General features: G+C 41.1%; 2 protein-coding genes across 2 annotated transcripts; one reads left to right on the top strand and one right to left on the bottom strand.

Moving 5' to 3' along the window:
* The first annotated feature begins 156 nt into the window (after window positions 1–156).
* On the top strand, window positions 157–6347 carry LOC136433197 (E3 ubiquitin-protein ligase parkin-like). The gene is made up of 11 exons (XM_066425177.1): window positions 157–574; window positions 1173–1344; window positions 1789–1904; window positions 2215–2298; window positions 2708–2823; window positions 3292–3428; window positions 3807–3868; window positions 4154–4303; window positions 4601–4684; window positions 4825–4942; window positions 5285–6347. Exons 1-11 carry the CDS (start codon window positions 395–397, stop codon window positions 5392–5394), a joined length of 1329 nt encoding a protein of 442 aa, XP_066281274.1. The 5' UTR covers window positions 157–394; the 3' UTR covers window positions 5395–6347.
* On the bottom strand, window positions 5967–21930 carry LOC136436497 (MORC family CW-type zinc finger protein 3-like). The gene is made up of 17 exons (XM_066430542.1): window positions 21474–21930; window positions 21178–21250; window positions 17393–17525; window positions 16830–17044; window positions 16167–16314; window positions 15302–15446; window positions 14386–14514; window positions 13866–13982; window positions 13374–13471; window positions 13001–13123; window positions 12037–12171; window positions 11335–11421; window positions 10957–11011; window positions 10348–10551; window positions 9841–9921; window positions 7690–8606; window positions 5967–7444 (listed from the first exon to the last, which is right to left on the bottom strand). Exons 1-17 carry the CDS (start codon window positions 21519–21521, stop codon window positions 7018–7020), a joined length of 3135 nt encoding a protein of 1044 aa, XP_066286639.1. The 5' UTR covers window positions 21522–21930; the 3' UTR covers window positions 5967–7017.
* Between the last annotated feature and the right edge of the window lie 35 nt (window positions 21931–21965).

The following is a 21965-nucleotide window of genomic DNA, read 5'->3' as shown; positions in this document are numbered from 1 at the left end:
GCAGCCAGAAGTCAAACAAAATCGCACTACAGAAACAACATCATATATAATACACCCAACTCCCTCTGGTGTGCAGTGTAATGCCAACTTATGATACATGTATTACTATCAGGGAACAAGACATGCCAGGTCACCACAATGACGTCAGTTCCACATGATGATGATGACCAAAATGGCGGTACGCAGATAAAAGTTTTTCGTCTGCTAGTGCTTCCTTATGTTTTCGGCCACGTTCGGGTTTTAAAAGCTAACCATACAGAAACTGAATTATTGCCCTGGTAAAACTGACCATTAAACGGCAGGAAAGCATCTCATAAACGGCTGTTCAAGACACTAAACAGCAACGTTCGTGGTAAAGAACAGGTTTACTTCCGGGTTTGTGAGCTGGCCCAAGATGTCAAGCATGCAGGTTTTCGTCCGCTTCAACTCTCACCACAGCTTCCCCGTGGACGTGGAGTCGAGCTGGAGCGTCCGGCGGCTGAAAGAGGTGTTGTCGGCCCGACAGCAGGTCCCGCCCGACGAGATCAGGATCATCTTCGCGGGGAGAGAGCTGAGGGATTCCTTCATCATCGGGGTATGGGGCACGGTGTCAAGTTTCCGAAAATATCTTTGACATTTCAGTTTGTGTATGAAATCAAGAAGTCCAATAATAGCCCATTGGTAACACGGTAATTGACGAATTATGAAAGACATGCATGAGACATGCATAAGATCTTATAAGAGTACTCGGAAGTGATAAAGTATTGTAGAAGAGACAACTAACCCAGTATATTCAAATTGCACACTGACTAATGTATGGTGCTGTCAGACTGTAGGAAAATTTGTGAAAGTAAACTGAATGTCCACTTTAAAAAGTCTTTACTATTGAATGTCTGGGTTAAAGAAGATAGAATATCTATGGGGCCTTTTTCGTAAAGGGAAATTTCCATGTAATTTGTAGCCGGACCGGTCAAATTTAATGTAGAGTGTAATCGCTGCATTCTACCAAGGAGGTTATTCTACATAAAGCAAAATTGACATCTAAAGAAAGCAAGGTTAAACCTAACGAATTTAAAGTAATGTGTAACTGCTGCCTTTTGGAATTTAGTATCGAGTACCACAGCCCCCCCTCATGCAGGTCTAGCTTTCTGTGCTATGTCACAGTTTTGATCACCTGTGCCATTTCCCATCAGGAGTGTGACCTGGCCAGTCACAGTATTGTCCATGTGGTCAGAGGTCGTCCTCAGCTGTCTGTGGAAGCTGAGGTCTCCTCCAGTAGTTCCACGGAGCCCCCGTCTCTCACCAGGGTGGACCTGAATGAACAGGAAGATGGTGCCTCAGCCTCTAACACCACACAGGGTGCAGGTACTGTAGGTTTGCAACAAGACTAACAACAAGAGTTTGTGTAGCCTTAAATCCAGTCTTGTTAGTTCATGTCCACTTCCAACGATCGTCACCTCGCCAACATTTGACTCGGGTATATAAAGCTGCATTCAGTCTTGTTGGCAAAGTAACAACCATTGGAAGCATACTAATGTTAATGAGACTGCATTCCAGGCTAGTGTTTGCAGTGTTTTTGAGTTTGTGGTTGAAAGCATTTGTGATAACGTAAGACGCAATGTGATAAGTTTGTAGAGAGAGCTCACTGTGAAAACCTTTAACATAAAACTACAGCAAATATGTAATGATTTACAGTATTGTGAATGTACCTTATGTTTGATACTAGAAATGTCAACACTAGAAATCAGATATATTACTCTTTTAATAAGAAAAGTTGAGGGAAGACATCATAAACACTTTGTTTTTCAGCCCGCAGACTTCCCCACTTCTTTGTGTACTGTAAGCAGCAGTGTAAGGACGTCCAGCCTGGTAAACTCAGGGTCAGGTGTGCTACCTGCAAACAGGGAACCCTCACTCTCAACAGGGTAGGTGGGACACGCTGACCAATGCATAACCTTCTCCTGCTGCCTAACTCCATAACCAATACAAATTTGGTGCCAATTGCACAGTTACCTTAGCAGGCTGAAGGTTAAAATGAAAGATGTACATAAAATGTAAGGGCAATGTCATCCTCTTCTGTAAAGTGTGGTAGATTTGTTGAATATGCTTGTTGAAATCGAAACGTAATTTTGAAATTTTTATTTATTTTTTAGCATTGTGAAGTGTTCAGAACTCTTGTCAGAGTTGATGATAACTGTAATTCAGAAGTAAAATGTCTCTTTTTGTTTGCCAAAGGGTCCTGGCAGTTGGGATGATGTGCTGTTACCAGGGCGGATCCAGGGGAGATGTCAATCACAGGGTTGCATAGGAACAGTTGCTGTAGGTTGGCTAAAGCAGAGTAGCTTAGAATTCACTTTCATTATTGTTTATTTTTGCGTGGAATTAATTTAAGTATGATGGTAGGAGGGAAAGGAGATTTTCCTGTTGTTTTAAGTTTGCAGTTGAAAACAAATGTCTAACACAAGAGAAAACAGTCATATTCACAGTGATTTCACAAGATGTAAGAAGTCACCGCTGAAGTGATTTCATGGTAAGAAGTCATCGCAAAAAAACATGAAAATAAAACCACCACAAACATTTCAAAATATGGTCTACATGTTTTGCAAGCAAACACCATATCACCAGTTACACAGTGAACTCATTTGCCAATGAAATAAGTTTTGTAAATGTATGTGTTTATTTGTTGGCACATATAAAGGATTAAGAAGAATTATTTTTGTGTGAACAGGAGTTCTACTTCAAGTGTGCTGCCCATCCTACACTGGAGGAGGATACTGCAGCGGCCCTGTACATGATCAAGAGTAACACTCAGGACGTACCATGTATGGCGTGTGGGGACGTCAGGTACAATTTTTTTTTAAGAAGAACTTGCCAGATGCACATTTGCCTCCCTTTTAACATCTTTTTCATGGACATTAGTTCAAAATTTATGAAAATTTTACCAGCAAGAACAAGATACAAATACAGGAATTTAAAACATAATTTCAGGATCTGTGAATAGTTTCATCAGGTTGGTGAACGACTGGATAAACAAGTTCTTTATTCACAACCAAGGAAACAGATGACAGATGGTTATCATTTCCTTGGTTGTGAATAAAGAACTTTGTGATACAATTTCAGGGACAAAATATTTACATCACTATAGATTCTTTGTAACAAATACCAGCTTTGAGATCCTGTTCATTCTCCTTTTTTTCCCTTTCCTCTCCTGAAGATAGAAAAGCTTGGTAAAACAGTGTTAAAGCAAACCTTACATAAGTCAAGCAGTCAGTGTGTCTTCAGTTGACTACAGTGTTGTTTCCCGTTCCACAGTACCCCAGTGATAGTGTTTGAGTGTGAGGATGCCCACACCTCATGTCTGGACTGTTTCCACACCTACTGTACCACAAGGCTGAATGACAGACAGTTTGTCCAGCACGCTACCTTGGGGTACACCCTACCCTGTCCAGGTAATAATCCACATATAAATTCATCATGTTGTATTATCACAGCCAGTACCCATCTGAGTAATGAGGCTGTTGTAACATGCTCGAGGCGACTCCTTTAACACGGGACCCCCATATTATGTCTCTTCCGAAAGACGGTGCAGCTCCAACAACGACACCCTTTCGGATTCGACCGGGGTCTTCCAGTTTCTCGTTTTGTTCTAAATTTGGAAATCATTTTTCACATTTCATAAGAAAAAGGTATATTTGAATTATTAGGATACTTAACTGAACTTGTGAAGGATATTTGATATGAGTGGATGAAGATTAAGTGCAAATCTTGCCGCCATTTTCAGCAGTGACCCTCTAGCTGTTGTAAAATAAAGCTTTCTTCTCTTGCAGTTGAGTGTGAAGACGCCCTGATCAAAGAAATTCATCATTTTAGGGTCTTGGGAGAAGAACAGGTGAGAAACTTACTATGTAGGTGTTACAATTATTGTAATTTGTTATGTGCCATTCTATACCAACCTGTTTCATCTTGATTCTAACCTGTTTGAGAATATCATCTTGTTTGCATCCTTTATTTCTAGAATTCTAACAATAAACAGTCCATAAGAAAATGTTATATACTAGATAAACAGAATTAAAAGACTTTTCCTTGAACCTGACTATTTCAAAGTTAATGTTAATCTTGTTGGATGGAGCAGCCTGATACAACATTGCTGATTTGTTTCCCTGTTTTGTTGCAGTATGACCGGTACCAGCGATTTAGCACAGAGGAGTGTGTCCTGCAGATGGGCGGGGTCCTGTGCCCGGGGCGGGGCTGTGGGGCGGGGCTGCTGCCAGAGGGGGACGCCAGGAGGGTGGAGTGTGTGAGACAGGGAGCGCAGGGGTGTGGGGTAAGTGGTTAGGGCCATGCTATACTTGGGTTAACCTTTTTCCTGTTGCCTAACTCTGTAACCAATAGAGAATGGGGTGCCAAATGGCTACTTCAGTGTGTTAAAGGTTAATTCTATGAATGACATTTCCAGGGGCCATGCTATCTTAATTCTAAGAATATCTTCAAGGCTATTAATCTGGCCTTAGTAACAAGTTGTGGAAATCAAGAGCCATGTGTGAATGCATTATGATAATTATCGTTAACTACTTGAAGTTGTTATACCTACTCTTTTCCGTTTTGTTTTCCTTGAATCTAGCTTGTTTTCTGCAAAGACTGTCTTGAACCTTTCCACGAGGGGGAGTGCAGGCCACAGATGGAACAGCTTTTTGGAGCGGAGAATGTGAGTTCCTTTTTCTTATTATGATAAGTTAATCATAACTGTACAACCAAATTGTGTCTGTTTTATTTTACAAGGGTAATGTGACTTCTTTTCTTTGTAAATTGATATTATAAGCGGGAAATGTTGGTTGTTGGTTACAGAGGTATGCAGTAGACCCTAAAAGCGCATTGAGGTCTCGCTGGGAGCGAGAGTCGGAGGAGACCGTCAGGCAAACCACCAAACCTTGTCCAAGATGTAAGGCACCCGTGGAAAAAAATGGTGAGTTTGGTTATTTAACTTTTCCCAAAGTCTAGTCAGCAATACAGCGCGCATGGTTGATGGTTGGGGAGTACTTCAGATAAGAGACAAGGATGACAAACACGAGGTGTCATGTTTCTCATCCAATCTTAAGCCAATTTTGAATTTTTCATTTCCTATGGCTTTATATATATAGACACTGCTTACTACTGGCTACTGACAGGGATGTAACCATATGTCAAATCCACATGACTGCTATGTCCTGACATCCCTAACATGTCAGAACGAAGGGGTGTCAAAACATACGGTTTTCCCCGAGTACAGAAGGTAAATCTTGTGTTCACCTTGTCTGTCCTGTTTCAGGAGGATGCATGCACATGACGTGTCCCCGGGCACAGTGCCGGTACGAGTGGTGCTGGCTGTGTGAGACGGCCTGGAACAGAGACTGCCAGGGAGACCACTGGTTTGGCTGAACACGGGACCATTCATAGGACCTCTACTAGTCTAGGAGGGCTGCTTAATCTTATAGAGGACATCTGCATTTGCATTGACTGTGTAGTTAGGTCAGTTAATAAACTGTTGTCACCTCAGACAGTAATGTGGGTTTGGTAATCAAAAAGTGAATATTACTCAATTTTCCATCAGTGAATGAGGGTACAATTTTTCAAAGCTCTGATTTTCGATCTTATGTGATGAATAACATGTCATGCATGAGAGTTGAAATGTCAAGTCACCACAATTTCCGACTATCTTTTTTTAACCTTCTCCCTTCTAAGGCAGCCTTTTGGTATCAAATGTGTATTGAATTTGATTATAAGTCTAGTTAGTAGAGAGAGGGTTGAGTCACCATAGCAAATGTAATACTGGACACCAGAGATATAAAAGTTTATATGTTCAGAATTCTATACAAATAATAGTGTATTAGTTTGTTGCAAAGAATACAAACAGTTGTTGCTAAAATGAAATGTAAAACAAATTGTGCCTGATCTGTTTGTCTTATCAATAGACTTGATATACAAATAGAAGAAGTATGAACACTTTGATATTCATCAAAATGATTTATTTTATCAAAATAGAAAGGCATATGTTCACTGGTATATCTTCCAACATATGTCAGTGTGAAGTACCTATAAAAACAACAGAATCTCATGTTGTCAGCTTACCTGGAATTGCTTGAAATATCAAAATCTAATCTAAACCAGTATATTAAGTAGTAAATATTCATATACAACACTTTCTGTGACACAAGACCCATATCTTATGTCTACATTCTATAAACTTTAGTCATCTAAAAATCACCATGTATCTACCATGGAACAACGTAGGCTACTACTGGCATGACATACATTTTTTGTACAAGGAGGAAAAAAATCTATCCAGGCTAAATCCTGTTTTCGAAGGGAATGTAGGATTGTCCCCAAATACAGTTTCATCAGCCTTTTTTGGCAATGCCCCAAGTGTGGAGGCATTTCTTATTGGCTTTAATGCCTAGCAGAGGCAAATACTGAAAAGGAAAATGTTGGAACAGTTATGGTAGTAAAATCATGGTCATATGAGAGCTACAATTACCCTTTTGATGGAGAGAATTTTACATGTGTCTTGTTGCTAAATATCTCTTCTTAGAGGGAAACAAAACTTGTTTGACCCAAAGGAAGAGGAAGATTTTGGAAGCAGATTTTATAAAAGCTATTTTTGACACAAATATGATGTGGAATTTTGGAAGTTGTGTTACTAATGAACTTACAGTGTTACACAATCAAAAAATTGAATGCTTTTTTAGTGTTATGAATTTCCACAAAGAATTGGTTTATTGCTTTCTTTAGCAAAAGTGATGACTTTAATATGGTCACTGTTAGAGTCTGATAGAAATCCCCAACACTGTTTTATCTCGATCCAAGCAGATGTAAGGATCCAGCTCATTCTCAGTGTTTTTGCAACATTTAGCACTCTTTCCTAGTACTGTATTGTACTCTTTTCTAGCACTGTATTTTTTGACAGTTTGCACGAACTGTTAAAAATACAATTGAGTTATGCTAGAAAAGTGTGGCAGATCCTTACATCCGCTTGGAGATTAGCCATTAACTTAAGTCCTCCAGTCACTGGTTCTTGTTGGCTTCCAGCACTTGTTTTAGAAGCTCGTCCACTGATTCGCTTTCCATGTCAATGTCATTGTCTTCGAGACTCAGCTCCGGCACCAGAACACCGATAAGTCTGCTGACGTTTCTTCTCAACGTCTTCAGCTGCTTTGTCTGCTCCATGAGCTTTTGACGCTGCTCGACCGTTGATAGTGTAGCGACTTCCCTGACAGTCGACGCGCTGACTCGGACTACGTCAGCAGGGTCCGTTTGAACTCCGATGTGGCAAATCTCTGTTTTCACTCTTACTGACGATGTGGAGTTTGTTTTTGTGAGATCGCTGTCATCGATGATGATACAGTCATCATCACTATCATCAGCCATACGCGGAACTTTATTGGCTGAGTTCGAGGGGGAATTTGATGCTGGTCTTTTCTGGGATGCAACCCTAGGATCAAAGAAAAAAGTCATTTAGTGTAGGAAACAGACGTAGGAGCTAACAAAAATGTAAAGATATTTTTTTTTTTTCCTGACTGCTCATTCTTAAGAAACATAAAGGAAAGTCACACAAAAAAATTACTCAAGCACCTGGATAAAATTTTGAAACAGACAAAATTTTTTCAACCAATTATTTGTGCCATCTCTTATCACCTGGTTGTTTAACCTTCATCAATGTATAAAGGAAAGTCTTACCCCGAGGGTCCAGCCTGGGGTTGTCTGGGTGTTCTCTGGGATGCAGTTGCCGTGGAAACCTGTTCAAGAACACAGGGTGCATTGTGATTGGCCACTGTAGAGCACTCTGGCAAATTCACCTGTGACTGAACTTGCTCGGATGTCCCTGACAATTTTAACTGTTCAGGTTGTCCATCAAGCCTGCTGTCAAGCTGAGTCATCCTCGGTACCGGTGTTTGTGCCTGTTTTGACCCACCTACTTTGGCTGTCTGTGAGGATGCCAAATGCTGCCCGACAATTTTGATTTTACTCTGAATTGAATTAGACATGCCATTTTTTAGGGCGTCGTCGCTGGCTTTTGGAACAAGCAGGTACATTGGTTTGGATTTGTCCAAGGCAGGCATCTTCCCCCCAGGGCAGGTGATTGTCATCACTTCCCCATCTTTGTTGGAGACTGCAGTGATTTTCAGCATCTTTCCGTCGTTTTGCAGCATTGTAACTTTCATCATTGTGGTGTCTGGTGTTTGAGCAGGTCGGTTAGTGGATGTAGGGGCCACGTTAGGAATGACTGGTGTAGAACTGCTTTTTGCTACTGCTGCAACTATTGGAGTTCTAGTTTGGGAGGCTGCAGTGGTTTGTGACTTGTTCTGGCTTTTTGACTCACTTTCAGCTGAAGAGTCAGTGATCGTTACCACCTCTATTGGTGTCCCAGCAGTTTGTGTAGCGGTACCAGGACCTACAGCTGCACTCACTGGCCTTGGAGTGCTATCCTGCTGCTGTCCCACTAGTACCCATTTTTGCACCTGTCCCTCAGGAGTCTTGACCTGACGTGCAATCAGCTGTTTTTGCGCCTGCCCATCGCCAGCTTTAGCCCGCTGTACCTGAGTCAGCAAAGAGTGCCGTTCAGGAGATCGACGCTCCGGTGGCGTCATCGTTGCCTGGGGAAGTTTTCAACAGAAAATGTTCGCTCTCAAAAGCTGACCCCCACCAAATCCAACAATCATCCACCCTTAAAGCAAAATATCTAACCTTTAGCATGCAGGTTTTGTTACTGGAGCGCTATATACATCAATCCTGACTGTCCATTACAATTGGTAGTTTAACCAATGAGAGAATGGCAACCCATAAGAGAGAGGCTGCAGGTCAGTCTTTTTTTGTGCACATTTTTATGTGTTTATTCTGCATTTCTGAGTATTGACGGAGTTGGGAGGGGCTATGGGACTGGTCTTTTCCCTGTCATTGATAAATTTGGAGGAAAATTTGGGTGGTTGCGATCTTTACAACGAAATGTTTCCAAACACTCTCTAGAAAGGAATAAAATTAAGTACATGGGAGTCCAATAGTTTTCTTCTAATCTAGATACTTGATCAACACTTGTTTCAATGTTGAGTCTTTTACTTTGGAAGTGTTTCCCATAGCATGCTAAAGGTTATACGCCGTGTGAGACGGGTTTGACAACGGACGTACTAAAGAAGACTCGAAGGACAGCCAACTTTGTTGAGAACACCAGACTACCTGTCAGTTACATACGATCTGCTGTTCAAAATCCATCCAAAGCAGTTCAGTCACAAAGTAACACACACACAAACAAAAAAGCAGATAAAAAAAAAAAAGAAAAGAAATGAAAGTAATATCCTGCGAAGCTGGAGTGGTTACACAGAAGGGCAGTTATACCGGCTAAACAGATACAGATACGGAAAGAAGGTAAAAAATAATGATAAGTATGCTTCAAAAAACAAATCTAATGTTGAAAATCTACCCAAAGCAGTTCAGTCACAAAGTAACACACAAAAATTAAATGAGCACATGAAAAAAGACAATCAAAGTACAGCAAAGCTGGTTTGTTACGCAAGATACAGATAGATAAAATAATAAGTATGCTACAAAAAACATGAGGCAAATTGCTAGGATGTGACGGGTTTAACACTCCCTTTCCACTAGAGCCTCAACTACTGGGCGACCAAAGACTTGACAGACCGCTCAATGAATTCTATAAAGAACAAATTTTCTAACATTTTGCGTATTTTCTTGTCTTTTATGTCTTACTTAACCATCTTGCATCAAATTCCAATTCTGAAATCAAGGGTTACAAAAATCGAATTTGGTCGCTGCACAGTTTCTCAGCGATCCCCGTCTAGTGGAAAGGTGGCTCAAAGAAGATAAGATTCTTACAGCTGCCTCCGCCCTCTGCTGCCAATGGTGTGCCACCTGCTGGGCTTGTAACAGATCTTCTCGCTGCTTTTGAAGCTGGCTCTGTGGCAGAACATGGAAAATAAAATCACCACCGGATAGCACCCAAGGCAGTACACATGTACTACCCTGTAGTAGTTTCTAAAGAATTTGAAACATTTGAAAAAATAATATTGGATGTTTTCTAATCACTGCAAGAAAATCATATTAATTTTTTTTCTAATTGTGAGGTTGAAATATTTCTTAACTTTCTCAGTCCCTCCTATAAAAGAAATACTGTAAATTCAAGCATTTTTGTGAGGACTAATTTTGGTGGAAACAAGCTTTTCACTGTTTTAAGTTAGTGGTTCAAACAGCTCTGTAGTACTGTACCAATGGAAATGCATATTTGTGGTGTTAAGATTTTGCATTTTAATCAACGGTTACCGTGATAAACAAAACCAACGCAGACATTTCAAGATCTACAGTTCAAACCATGTTCTTCCTCACCCCTTGTTTCTTGAGTTCTACCACCATCTTGTTGTACTGTGTCTCCATCTGTTTCCTCCTGTTCATCTCAATCTCTGCCCGCACCAAGTCTGACTGGGACGGCTTCTTCTCCGCAGCCTGGCTCTGGATGCTCTGCTGAATCTGTGCACCTAGTCTCTGCAGCTGGAGGTCCTTCTGCCTAAGCTGTCTCTCCCTTTCTTCAATCTGAAATTATAGAGGTTGCCAGTAGTTTTGGTTACAAATGTAAAGGTAGTCCCATAGACTGTTAGAGGCTGTAGGTATTGGCAGAGCCTTCAACCACCTTTTACCTCCCCAACCAAAGTCAGGTACCCATTTTTACACCTGGGTAGGGTTAGGAAAGTCATGTGAAGTGCCTTTCCCAAGGACACAACATCAGTGCCATGTCTGTCAGGGCGTTCGAACCCAGGCCCTTTGGGTTCTGGGCCAAACACCCTAACTGTTACGCCAACACGATGCCACCACAGTTCTGGTTAGCGGACTGCCAACTGTGCTATTGCACTCTTATTTTCATATTCATGATTAATATGAAAAACATGAGATGAGCAGATTCTAGCAACATGAGAATAGCTGTTGAAAGTACACCCTTACCTCCTGCTGCTGCTTTTGTTCCTTTCTCCATTTCTCCTCCCTTTTCTCACGCTCCCTGGAAGGTACAGATCAGTGAGACTGTTCAGTCTAAATCACATGCAAAAATGCAGCTGCCCCAAGTAGCCTGACTAAATTGCACTCCTAGCGGTTGGCCCTACAGTTACCGCCCTCCTCGGGGACGGGGCCAGTTAACCCCACCATCCCCAGCAAGAGATTGTGTAAACACAAGCTACTGTCCTGAGGTGTTGCCAAAATAGGAGTCAGGTGTTACTACAGGTTTTATTCAAAACACTTGAAGGCTTACATAAAACACATAAGACATACACAAACTTTAATCATTTTTGTATAACTGATCCGCCGAAGAAAGGTTGAACTCACAGTTGTCTCCTGACTGACTTGTCGTATGACGGACCTGCTATCTCCTCATCAGGGTCATCTTCAGCTTCTTCAGGGACTGAGCACGACCTGGAAGGAACAGAGTTTAGTACAGCTCCAGTCTTAGGATATTGGAGTTTTCTTTTTACAAAGCCAGTAAATTTTCCCCTGCGGCGAGAGGCAGCAATCCAGTCAGAAGCTCTGAGAAAGGCGTCTGACAATCACACCGAAACATCAGCAGGTAAGAGAGATTACTGGTTGTGTAAAAGGGAAACTCTAATATCCTATCTTCTACCAACCTGATGAAATTATTATCAAATTCCAGCCTTACTTAGACTTAGAGGCTCCCAGGACGTGCGACCCATGAGGCAGTTAGAGAAGTCCAGCACATTCCGTCTACAGCCAGTCTTATTGACTCAGAATTGAGGTATTAGAAAACTTGCTACTGCCAAGAATCCTTGTAGTGGCATTCTTGAGCACATTCATTGGAGATCTTTACAATTGCCAATATTGCTCATGGTGGTTTCATTTTCATTTTTCTTGGTAACCTCTCTACTGTGACTTCATGAGCAAATATGCGTTTCGAATGTAATACTACCGTGCTTCAGAATTGTTTCAATGTTGCACATAAAACCTGGAAAAGCTACTTTCAAATCCTACTGTCATCACGAAAATAAATGAGTTTAGAGTATATGAAGTCTGTACCTGAACTTGGGGTCAGGGTTCATGTTGCAGTACCACTTGTCAGGTAGTTTCTTATTCTTCCATTGTTCAGGTAACTTCCTCCACTTCAGACAGTCGGCATTGTCACACTGGACCCACAGCTGGTCGGGAGAAGGGCTGTAAGAAAAAAGAAAACGTTTTAAATTCTTTAAAGTTAACCAGTTTCTTTTACTTTGGGAGCTCCTTTCCTTTTGCCAGTGCTGGTCCTATCTCCAGCTAGGCAACTATTCTATCACTTGTGGGTGCATGCATAGTCCCGTTGTTAGTGACTCTACCTCCGGACCAAGCGGATGGGAGTTCGAATCTGTTGCTGGCTCACCCGGCATGTACGCTATTGGAAAGGGTTGCAGTCCTGAACCTGTAAATACTGAATATATCATCTGTCTTCTCTGTCACGACCAGTGACATAAACTAGTCCAAGATCAATTTCACTCTTTCTTTTATGGCTTTCAACTTGAACAAATTACATCAATTTTCAGGATTGTACAAGCGTTCATGACTTAATAAAGGTCTTACTGATAAGAGGCAGGGCTAGAAATTCATTTTTGGAAATAGGGCACTGGTGCACCCAACCCAAAAGATTAGGTGCGCAGAAAGAATTTTTGGTGCACCACATAGAATAAAGTTGAATGTCAGCATAAAATAATTACAATGTTTAACGCTCTTAAGAACTTAAATTAACCTTAAAATCTCAAACAAGTGATACATCAAATAAAGTACAACAAAAGGTTATATTACTTTTTCTGGTAGAATATTCTATATACTAGTGTACAATAGTACCCTTATCCTATAGCCTACAAAAATATCTAGGTGCACTGGTGCACCCACAGTCAAAAATTAGGTGCACAGCTCCAATTTTGGGTGCACACAGGTGCACATGCACCCAGTATTTCGAGCCCTGAGAGGTGATTTAAAAAAATCCAGCCTATAAGGGGGCTGTACTCACGCCGGCTCGTCCTCCTCCGAGCCATTGGCTGCAGCTGGGGATGATGACCTTGCCAAGGATATATGACCTTTCTTCTGCAGCCAATAGTCTGTCAGCTTTAAGCCCAGGGCTGAGACGGTGCTCCTAGGGATGGACACACAGATATGCTTTGAATACAGACTTTTATGTTTTATCATATACAGTTCTCTCAAGTGGGGTTTGCTTGCTTCCCTAACTTGTGAAACAGTTCTTGTCTAGACAATGCTTATATACATCCAGATGTATTTTGCTTATGTATTACTATTAGGTGCCTTAACCTTTGCAATATTACCAACAATACATCTTGCTATTAATGTACAGTTGGAACCTTGAGCCAGCTTATTGTGACTGTTACCTGTACTCCTTGGTGTAGTCAAAGTCCTGTTTGTTGTGGGTGGGTTTCAGGAAGTCACACTGAATCACACCTATCACTCCAACACCCTGTCTCCCAGCCTAAAATATGAGTTACAAAGATCACTCAAAACACTCACATCAGTGAAACAGAAATGTCAACATTCTATCTATATGTAAGACGTTTAGACACCTAAAACAACCATCCTTACCTAGACCCCTATTTGTAGGATACTAAAACAATAAAACATAAAATACTTATTGAATAATGAATACAGAATGCTGAAAATGATCACCAAAAAAGGCCTTCTCAAGTATGCTTATTTCTTCTGTTAATTTCCTACTAGTAGAGGCAGAGAAAGCTAGGACATTATAATGGCAAATTGATTTAGGAGGCACTGAGAAAGCCAAGAAGACAGAACCACCGCAAATATTAACAAGATTTACAGTATGAAAAGTTAAGGTCAGGTGGGTCTAGATCGGTAAACATACAAACCTTGAGTTGAGGACCGACCCTCTCGTATCCTTTGATGAGCCGGTTTCTGTGGTACATCATGATGCCGTAGTGATGCTTCTGGGGGCTGAACCCAAACGTGATCTTCACTCCTTTCGGCTGTAGAAATAAATGTTGCAAAATCATAACCTTAAATTTCATCAGGGCTACTTGATTCAAAAGTTCAGAAAGGGTGGGCGGTTAAAAGATTTTAATAGAGAAACGACTGCCATTTGAATTTCGCCTAACATATATGAGACAGTTCAGATTGGCTCTGAGTCACAAGGTCCTTTGTAACTGCATGGGATTGGGAATCAAACAGGCATTTGGAAGTTTGACCCCTGTTACACTTCTTCTGAGAAATATTTGATTCCCGAAATAACGTAGGAGGCAAGGACCAAACATTTAAATAGGATGGGGGCCAGACTATTCTGACAGAGGTGATTGTTAGAGTAAACAGGAGCAAGAGTAAGATGAATTCCAGGCTAGATTACAAGAAACAGAAAACTACAGTACAACTTACCAGCCACTGAGGCTTGTATACATCTCTCTCAGTGTTGTTCAGACTCTTGGCAATCTTGAAAGTCTTGACTTTCTGTCCCCGTAGGATGATCTGCATCTTAGGGTTGAGGTAGAGAATGCTGCAATAAGCCTGGAAGAGGAAAAAAAATCACAATTTAGGGATAAACTTGGTGGTGATCTATGTATGGAGATATACTATTTATTAGCCTGACAAATCACGCTCCTAGCGGCCCGTAGGTCCTGTTACTGCCAGCCCCCTGGGGTGGGGGTCAGTAACCTCTGGCTGAGAGCTTGTGTATACACAGGCTATACTGTTTATGAAATATTTTATTAGTGTGTCTTTGAATCCTGTCAATGTTCTAATTTGATAGAAATCTAATGGTAAACTAGTCACTAAAAACAACAACTAGGTAACCTCTTGATGTAGATACCATTACAGACATTATTTTCAAAACCATTTATATACATTAGTTTTTATGTACATGAACTTAACTTTGTTAATATTTTTATAGCTTGTTATACTCAGTCCATGTCAAAATTCCAATGTACTGTCTTGTCTTTGTCTCGCCTTTGTACATGTAATAGCAACAGGCTAGTTGGGCAGCCCTGGCTGTGTGTTCTAAACAGCCAAACCAATAAATAAATAATCACTAAAAGCATTTATTACTTCTATTTCTTATGATAGGCTGATCCTTATTTAATAATGTACAAATCATCATCATTAGTTGTCTGCGCAGGATGCAACAGTGAGTTTTTTCCAGTTCATTTTGTCGTTGGCCAGTTAAACAAGTTGTACAAATGATTATTCAGCTTATATTATGCTTTGATTTTTGCTAGATGATTTTAATTGTTTTGTTTTGTTGAATTTGTTTTAAAGTATTACATTTTACACAAACTTGACATTGAGCCTGCCTCACCCTGAGGGAGTAGTCGCACTCTGGCGAGTAATCCTGTCGTCGGTCCTGCCGACGAAACTTCCCCGCCTGTTCATCGATCACGTCGTCAGGAATTTTGATGTCCTTCTCATCAGTGAAGTCAAACTCTGGCCTCCCGTCTCTAGTTCTGGAGAAAAAAAGGCAAGGTAATCAATGACACTAGTCTCTTTTGCAGACTTCTTGGAGCGGCAGCGTTTATTTTGGGGAGGGAGCACTTATACATGATTCTTTTTTACACGGGCCAAGGTTCTCTAATGCCAGCTTAGGGAATTATGTCACCGAGGGAGGATCGCCACACAGTAAATGTATTGATGTATAATTCATAGATATGATAGATAGTCTACATCATCATAGATAGAATAGATAGTCTACATCATTTCTTATTTTTGCTTGCTTTTTATACTACTGACACTACAGTTTGGTTAACATATTAACTCGATCTATGTTAGCAAGATGGGGGGAGGGTGCCAGGCACAAGATACGTGTTGCGAGGTCTAGAGGGAAGGAAAGCGGCTGTTGCATTTTGCCTTTTTCAGGCAGAAATGGAGTCATTTCCTGCAACTTTATATTTGAAAATTTGAGCAAAATTACAGGCTTTGCTGGGGAAATATTGGAAGAAATACCCTAACATTCTTTAGGGAGATCCCTGCACACTGCCCCACAGGAACATTTTTTACTTTTCCATATCTCAGTAAGTAAGTAGCTGGCTTTTCTTTAGCCTATAGAGCATTTGGGTCTTGAGAAAAGCATTGGTTGCTTTAGGTTTTGAGTACAATATCACTTTTCCATATTCCTATTGGTGAAATTAGAAACACAAATGATGCAGTCCTATGGACCATATACCTACCTCCTGATATTGTAGATGACGATTCTGGTGCCCTTTCTCCCTGGGATCATCTTGAACTGTTCCATGAGCTGCTGTTTGGACTTGAAGATGGAGTACTTGGTAATGGCCTCAAGACTGGGATCAGAGTCAACCGTCTTAAGCATGATCTGTAGGACCTGTTAAGGCAACTTTCCTATACTATACAGAAATCTTCAGTCTTGAGCTAGAGTACAGGCATTGAAAAAAACTCCCAATAATACTGTTCCTTTTCCTTTTTTTGTTGTTGGTTATGCATAACCGGTAAACTCCCTTATACCGGTATAAAGTAGAGTGGATTCATTCCTCAAGCTAACCGACTTTGCCTATTGAACTCTCCCTTATACCGCTAGTTATATCACTTTTGTAGAGTAAGTACATACTGCGAAAGACCAGACTGTGAGGTTTGAGCCACTCAAACAGGGATGCATGGATAGCTAGTACCTACTTTTTTAAGTGTTGTGGGTTCTTTTATGTGCTCGAGAAGTCAAGTGAGGAAATGGGTGGTAAGTGCCTTTCCCATGGGAACAACATTGGGGCCTGCTAGGGATTCAAACCCAGAACAAATCAATTTTAGATTCTACACAATTTTTCACAGATAGTACAACAACTATTGTATCTTGTATGCTACACATAGGCAAAGGATATCAGCTGTATCAAATGGCACAATTGGTACAATGACCGTCTCCGCCTGGATGGACTTGAGGTACGTTTGTGACAGGAATCCTGCGATCATGAATTTCCCGTTCTTCGTGAAAACCATGGCGTCCTTGCCTAGCCGCATGGACCCTGACTTGAATCCGTTGCCATAGTTACCAACAGGTTTGTGGCCGTTGATTTCTACTTTTTCACAGAAGCCGAAACTGTAATAAAAAAAAAAACAGGTGCATATTGTTACAATTATGTAATTATTGCTATGACCTTAACCAAGACTAGGTCTAAAAGATCCCTCCAAAGTACTAAAATCATCAATAGGACAGTTTATATACCATAATAAATTTCTTAAAACTTTTTTTTAGTGTAGAGAACACCACCCAAGACTAGTAAGAGATGTTAGAAAGATGCTGTATTAAATTGACTTTAAGCCTAAATTTACTAGACAAACTTTTTCAGAATAGGTTAACCTTCTAACTCTTATGTCCCAATGATCCTGAAACAGATTCCTTTCCAGTTTTCCTGTTTTAATGCCTGTGTCAAAACCTTGGCAATACCTCAGCATTTTGTGGAGTTTGTCTGGCGTCATCCCGGCACCATTGTCCGTAAACGTGAGGCATTGCGTCTCACTGATTTTCTCCATGTCGATGAAAAGCTGCCGCGCTGCCACATCCGGGTCGTATGCATTGTCTGAAAACAACAGAAATGTCAGTTTTGCTGATCAGCTGTGATACTTCTACAATGCATAAATATTACAGACTGAAATTCATTTACTTTGGCCATGGTTTTATTACACTGAAGGATGAAAAGGGAGGTCTTTGCAGTGTTTGAAATTTGCAGCTGTAGCATAGTATTTACAAGGGACACATGTTTGCAGACTATATAAATTTGCAGTGGAGAGGTCACCAAAAATTTACTACCGTAAAAGTCTAAAGATTTACAGTGTAGCACTTCTACATCAAAATTTGAGCACCATGCTAGGAGGCTAAGATAAATACCAGTAGTACACACTTCAACTTAATTCTGGATGTACTTTTAAGTTTCACAGTCGTTATTACAGTAAATCATGAAATATTCGCAGTGGCTTTATGTTCACGGTCTCCACAGCTCTCACCACAAAGTACCAAACTCATCCCACCACAAACATGTGCTCGAGCTATCTTGCATAATGACTTGTTGCTGCCTCCAGGAGTCCTTTACCCTACTACTGGGAATTAAGTTCCTAGGGAACATAAATCTATGTCGCCTTTTGTTTTTGTCTCAATATCATGATGTTCTTATACATGTACATGTATTTGCTATAATACAATAAATAGAGTTTGACTTGGGGGATTCGTGAGGGATTAAAATGAGGGATTCCTCTTGTCTTTCCAAATTCAAGTAATTTTCTGACTTTTAGCAATCTTGTTAAAAAAAAAAGTTAAAGTGGTCCCATACATCGAAGATGCGAAGGGGGGCGCCCATCTCCCATTCGTAGCCCTTGGGCCACACAAGTGCAAGTCACTACAGCAGGGGGCTGGTCCGCTGTAGCCTGGAATCCATCCTATTTAGCTTCCGCCGCTACCCTAGCTCCGCTGGGTAGCGCAGCGGAGCTAGGGTAGCGGCCGGAAGCTAAATAGGATGGATTCCAGGCTAGGTCCGCTGGTAGTGATGTGTGTGTATAACTTCCATACTCTTTCCAAAATTCTGAGTGCTATTAGCAGAGAAAGAAGTATGTACCATTTTTAGAGTCTTTGGTATGACCCGGCCAGGGATCGAACTTCGATCCCCGGCCGGGTCATACCAAAGACTCTAAAAATGATCATCGAACTCACGACCTACCGTATGCAAGGCAAACACTCTACCAATTAGGCCATTGCACCAGCCATTGCAATCTTGTGCCTGTGTGAAGCAAACCCCCCTCCCACCAATACTGTTTACGTTTTGATTAATGATTGATGTAGCCTTGAATCTTCCATACACAACCCTTTTGTTAGCAGCATAACCTCCTGGATCAGGCCACGCAATATGACATTCACAGTTGTCACCTAAACAAAATGCGTGAAACATTTTGAATGTAGCAATCAATAACTCACAACAAATAAACATTGCAGTGACAATATTTAGTAGTGAAAGTAATATTGTCATAAGGCATATTTATATGTAATTATATCATCCTAAGCTTTAGCCTGGATGCCAGATTAAATTTCCAGGGCCTACACAGGCGAGCTCCTCGGCTCCATGGCCAACATGCCCCCAAGGAAAATTTACCACAGCCCCTAGCCTGGATGTCAGACCCCCAAACTCTAGCTAGATATGTTAGAGTTTGCCTCAGGGTCTAACATTAGTAACATGTTGGCCCTGAAGCTGGCCTGTGTAGGCCCTCGAAACAGTCTGGCTCCCAGGCTAAGATAGCCTAGAATGACACAGTGCATTCACTGTATAATATATTTGTGCACAAATTATCATTTTTCAAAACCTGCGCCTCACTTCACTTCGATCTATAGGGGAGACTAAAGGGATTGCGCCTGCGCCCAGACCGCACGATGAGAGACTCCAAGTAAAAAACATGGTTTAAACCATTGAAAATTCTTTTTGGCGGGATTTTTTGTGAAATCTGGGCAATATAGGATAGGCTGTGGTAGGATAGACTCTGTATTTGCTGAATTAGTTGAAATAAATGGTCTTTCTCTACCTTGTGGGGTTTGGCACCCCCCTGATATAGTGGGATGGTCTTCAACTGGGTGTTTGAAGCCTGTAGGGCCTATCCAAGGGCTCTGATTAGGGGGGGTTATCTGGAGAATAGCCGTATAGAATTTGTCAGGGATGAATCTGATGACAGTTGACATAACTGGTTAGTATTTGAGGGTAAGTTATTGTAGTCTGATGTTTTGATTCCTGAGATAATGACACCTTCTTTTTCTTAACTTCCCCATAGGGCTACATGCATTACTGCCATTTATTGTATCCCTTTAGTCTCCCCTATAGGAAATTCACATAGGATAGAGGCAGACCATTTTGGTCCATTTCATGGGGTTTTAGCCTTAGACCTGTTACCTAAGCAATGGTCAGACCTCATTTGGCTCATTTTTATTAATAAATTATCCCATTTTTGTTATTTTTAGCCATTTTTCTGAGTTTTTAACCCCGCCTCCAATCAGTGCCTGGCTGCAGCTAGGCTATGTGTACAAAGGATGGGATTTGAGTATTCTAAAGGTGAATTGAAAGGGGGGGGGTCCCTAATGGTGAGGGGGGTCTCATACCAGGTGAATATTGTGTTTTGACCTTGTCAAACTCTTTTTCTATGCTCTATGCCTTGTTTATAGCTGCTTTTTGTGATGGTTTCTACACACTTGTCTTGCTTTTAGGCCTGTCAGGGCCCCTGTATTGACTTTTGTTGTACCTCAAAAGGAAATTCAGGTGCCTACTATAGGGAAAAAAGTCCCCCCTGTACTGGGGTGACCAAATTCTAACTTTATTTACCTGTTTCTGACAATTTTCCACCTATAATGGGTAACTTGGCCATTCCTAGCCTAACTTAGGAGAGCAGCCCTGACACCTGTTAGGTCATCAACTCCCAGGGGACTGTTTTTGGTCTGAGGTCTTTGATACTCAGGATTCTAACTCACAACCCTACCCCGCATAGTGTGATATGATTGACAGCTGTCAATTCTGAAATTGATTTCTCTAATAGGGGAGACTAAAGGGATTGCGCCTGCGCCCAGACCGCACGATGAGAGACTCCAAGTAAAAAACATGGTTTAAACCATTGAAAATTCTTTTTGGCGGGATTTTTTGTGAAATCTGGGCAATATAGGATAGGCTGAGGTAGGATAGACTCTGTATTTGCTGAATTAGTTGAAATAAATGGTCTTTCTCTACCTTGTGGGGTTTGGCACCCCCCTGATATAGTGGGATGGTCTTCAACTGGGTGTTTGAAGCCTGTAGGGCCTATCCAAGGGCTCTGATTAGGGGGGGTTATCTGGAGAATAGCCGTATAGAATTTGTCAGGGATGAATCTGATGACAGTTGACATAACTGGTTAGTATTTGAGGGTAAGTTATTGTAGTCTGATGTTTTGATTCCTGAGATAATGACACCTTCTTTTTCTTAACTTCCCCATAGGGCTACATGCATTACTGCCATTTATTGTATCCCTTTAGTCTCCCCTATAATTTTGTAACTTCGTCAAAAACGCCCCCCTCCCACTCGAAACCCGGCCTCTTCCTGTATCGACAAATATATCTTCCGCCTTCCCTCTGTTTCTGTTTGACTGCCAACATCAAAAATACTTGTCCACTTCCAGTTTTGGGCCTTGCTGGCGTAACTAGTGAGTCATATACAAAAGACACGAATTTCCCACCGATCAACTCGGCAATGGCGCTGAAAGGCCACGTGTGGCTGGTCGAGTTGGAGTGCAAGAACCCGGGGCTCGTCTGTAAATAAAACAAAAACGACTCCGTCAAATACTTTTGATATGTGTACAAAAGAACAATGAAAACACAGAATAGAAGACGTTTACACGAAATAGTAACATTACAAGAGGGAACCTAAAGGACCTGTTGACGTCACATCGCGTTATTTGCGGACGTTTACGACACAAAGTTAAAATCACAGCAACATATTTGTTTTTGCATGCAAATTATAGAAATCAAATACCTTGCTCTGTCGAATACCATGTTCCGTGGAAATAGCAGACTGCATCATTGTCAAACTGTTTCCTTTCCTTCTTCCGTGTTCACACTCAAAAACCCAAACAAAAACATTCGATACAACGTTTATTATAACGTTCCTTTACAAAATGTGTTCTTCTAAAAACCGGTCTAGTTCCAGTTTGACCAACTCCATCATCTAGATGCCCGGAACTATGCTTCTGTCGAATGCTATTCAAATTTCCCACTTTTTGCACATTTGAAATCGATATCCCTCCACCTCAGCTGGTCGACTGATTTTTATATTGTCAAGTATTCCTGATCAAAGTTCAGCACTACATCCAAATCGCAGGCGGTAAGTACGTATCTCATTCCCAACAGTCCCTCATCTGCAAAATTAATCATCATTATCGGGGTAAAAACTGTTCATAGAGCTAGGGATTCATTTCAACAGGGACTGTGTCAAGTTCCAACATGTTCCATGTCAAACCGCATCACC

Source organism: Branchiostoma lanceolatum, chromosome 1, assembly GCF_035083965.1.
Source record: "Branchiostoma lanceolatum isolate klBraLanc5 chromosome 1, klBraLanc5.hap2, whole genome shotgun sequence".
NCBI lineage: Eukaryota > Metazoa > Chordata > Leptocardii > Amphioxiformes > Branchiostomatidae > Branchiostoma > Branchiostoma lanceolatum.
This window is presented reverse-complemented; position numbering and strand designations above follow the sequence as displayed.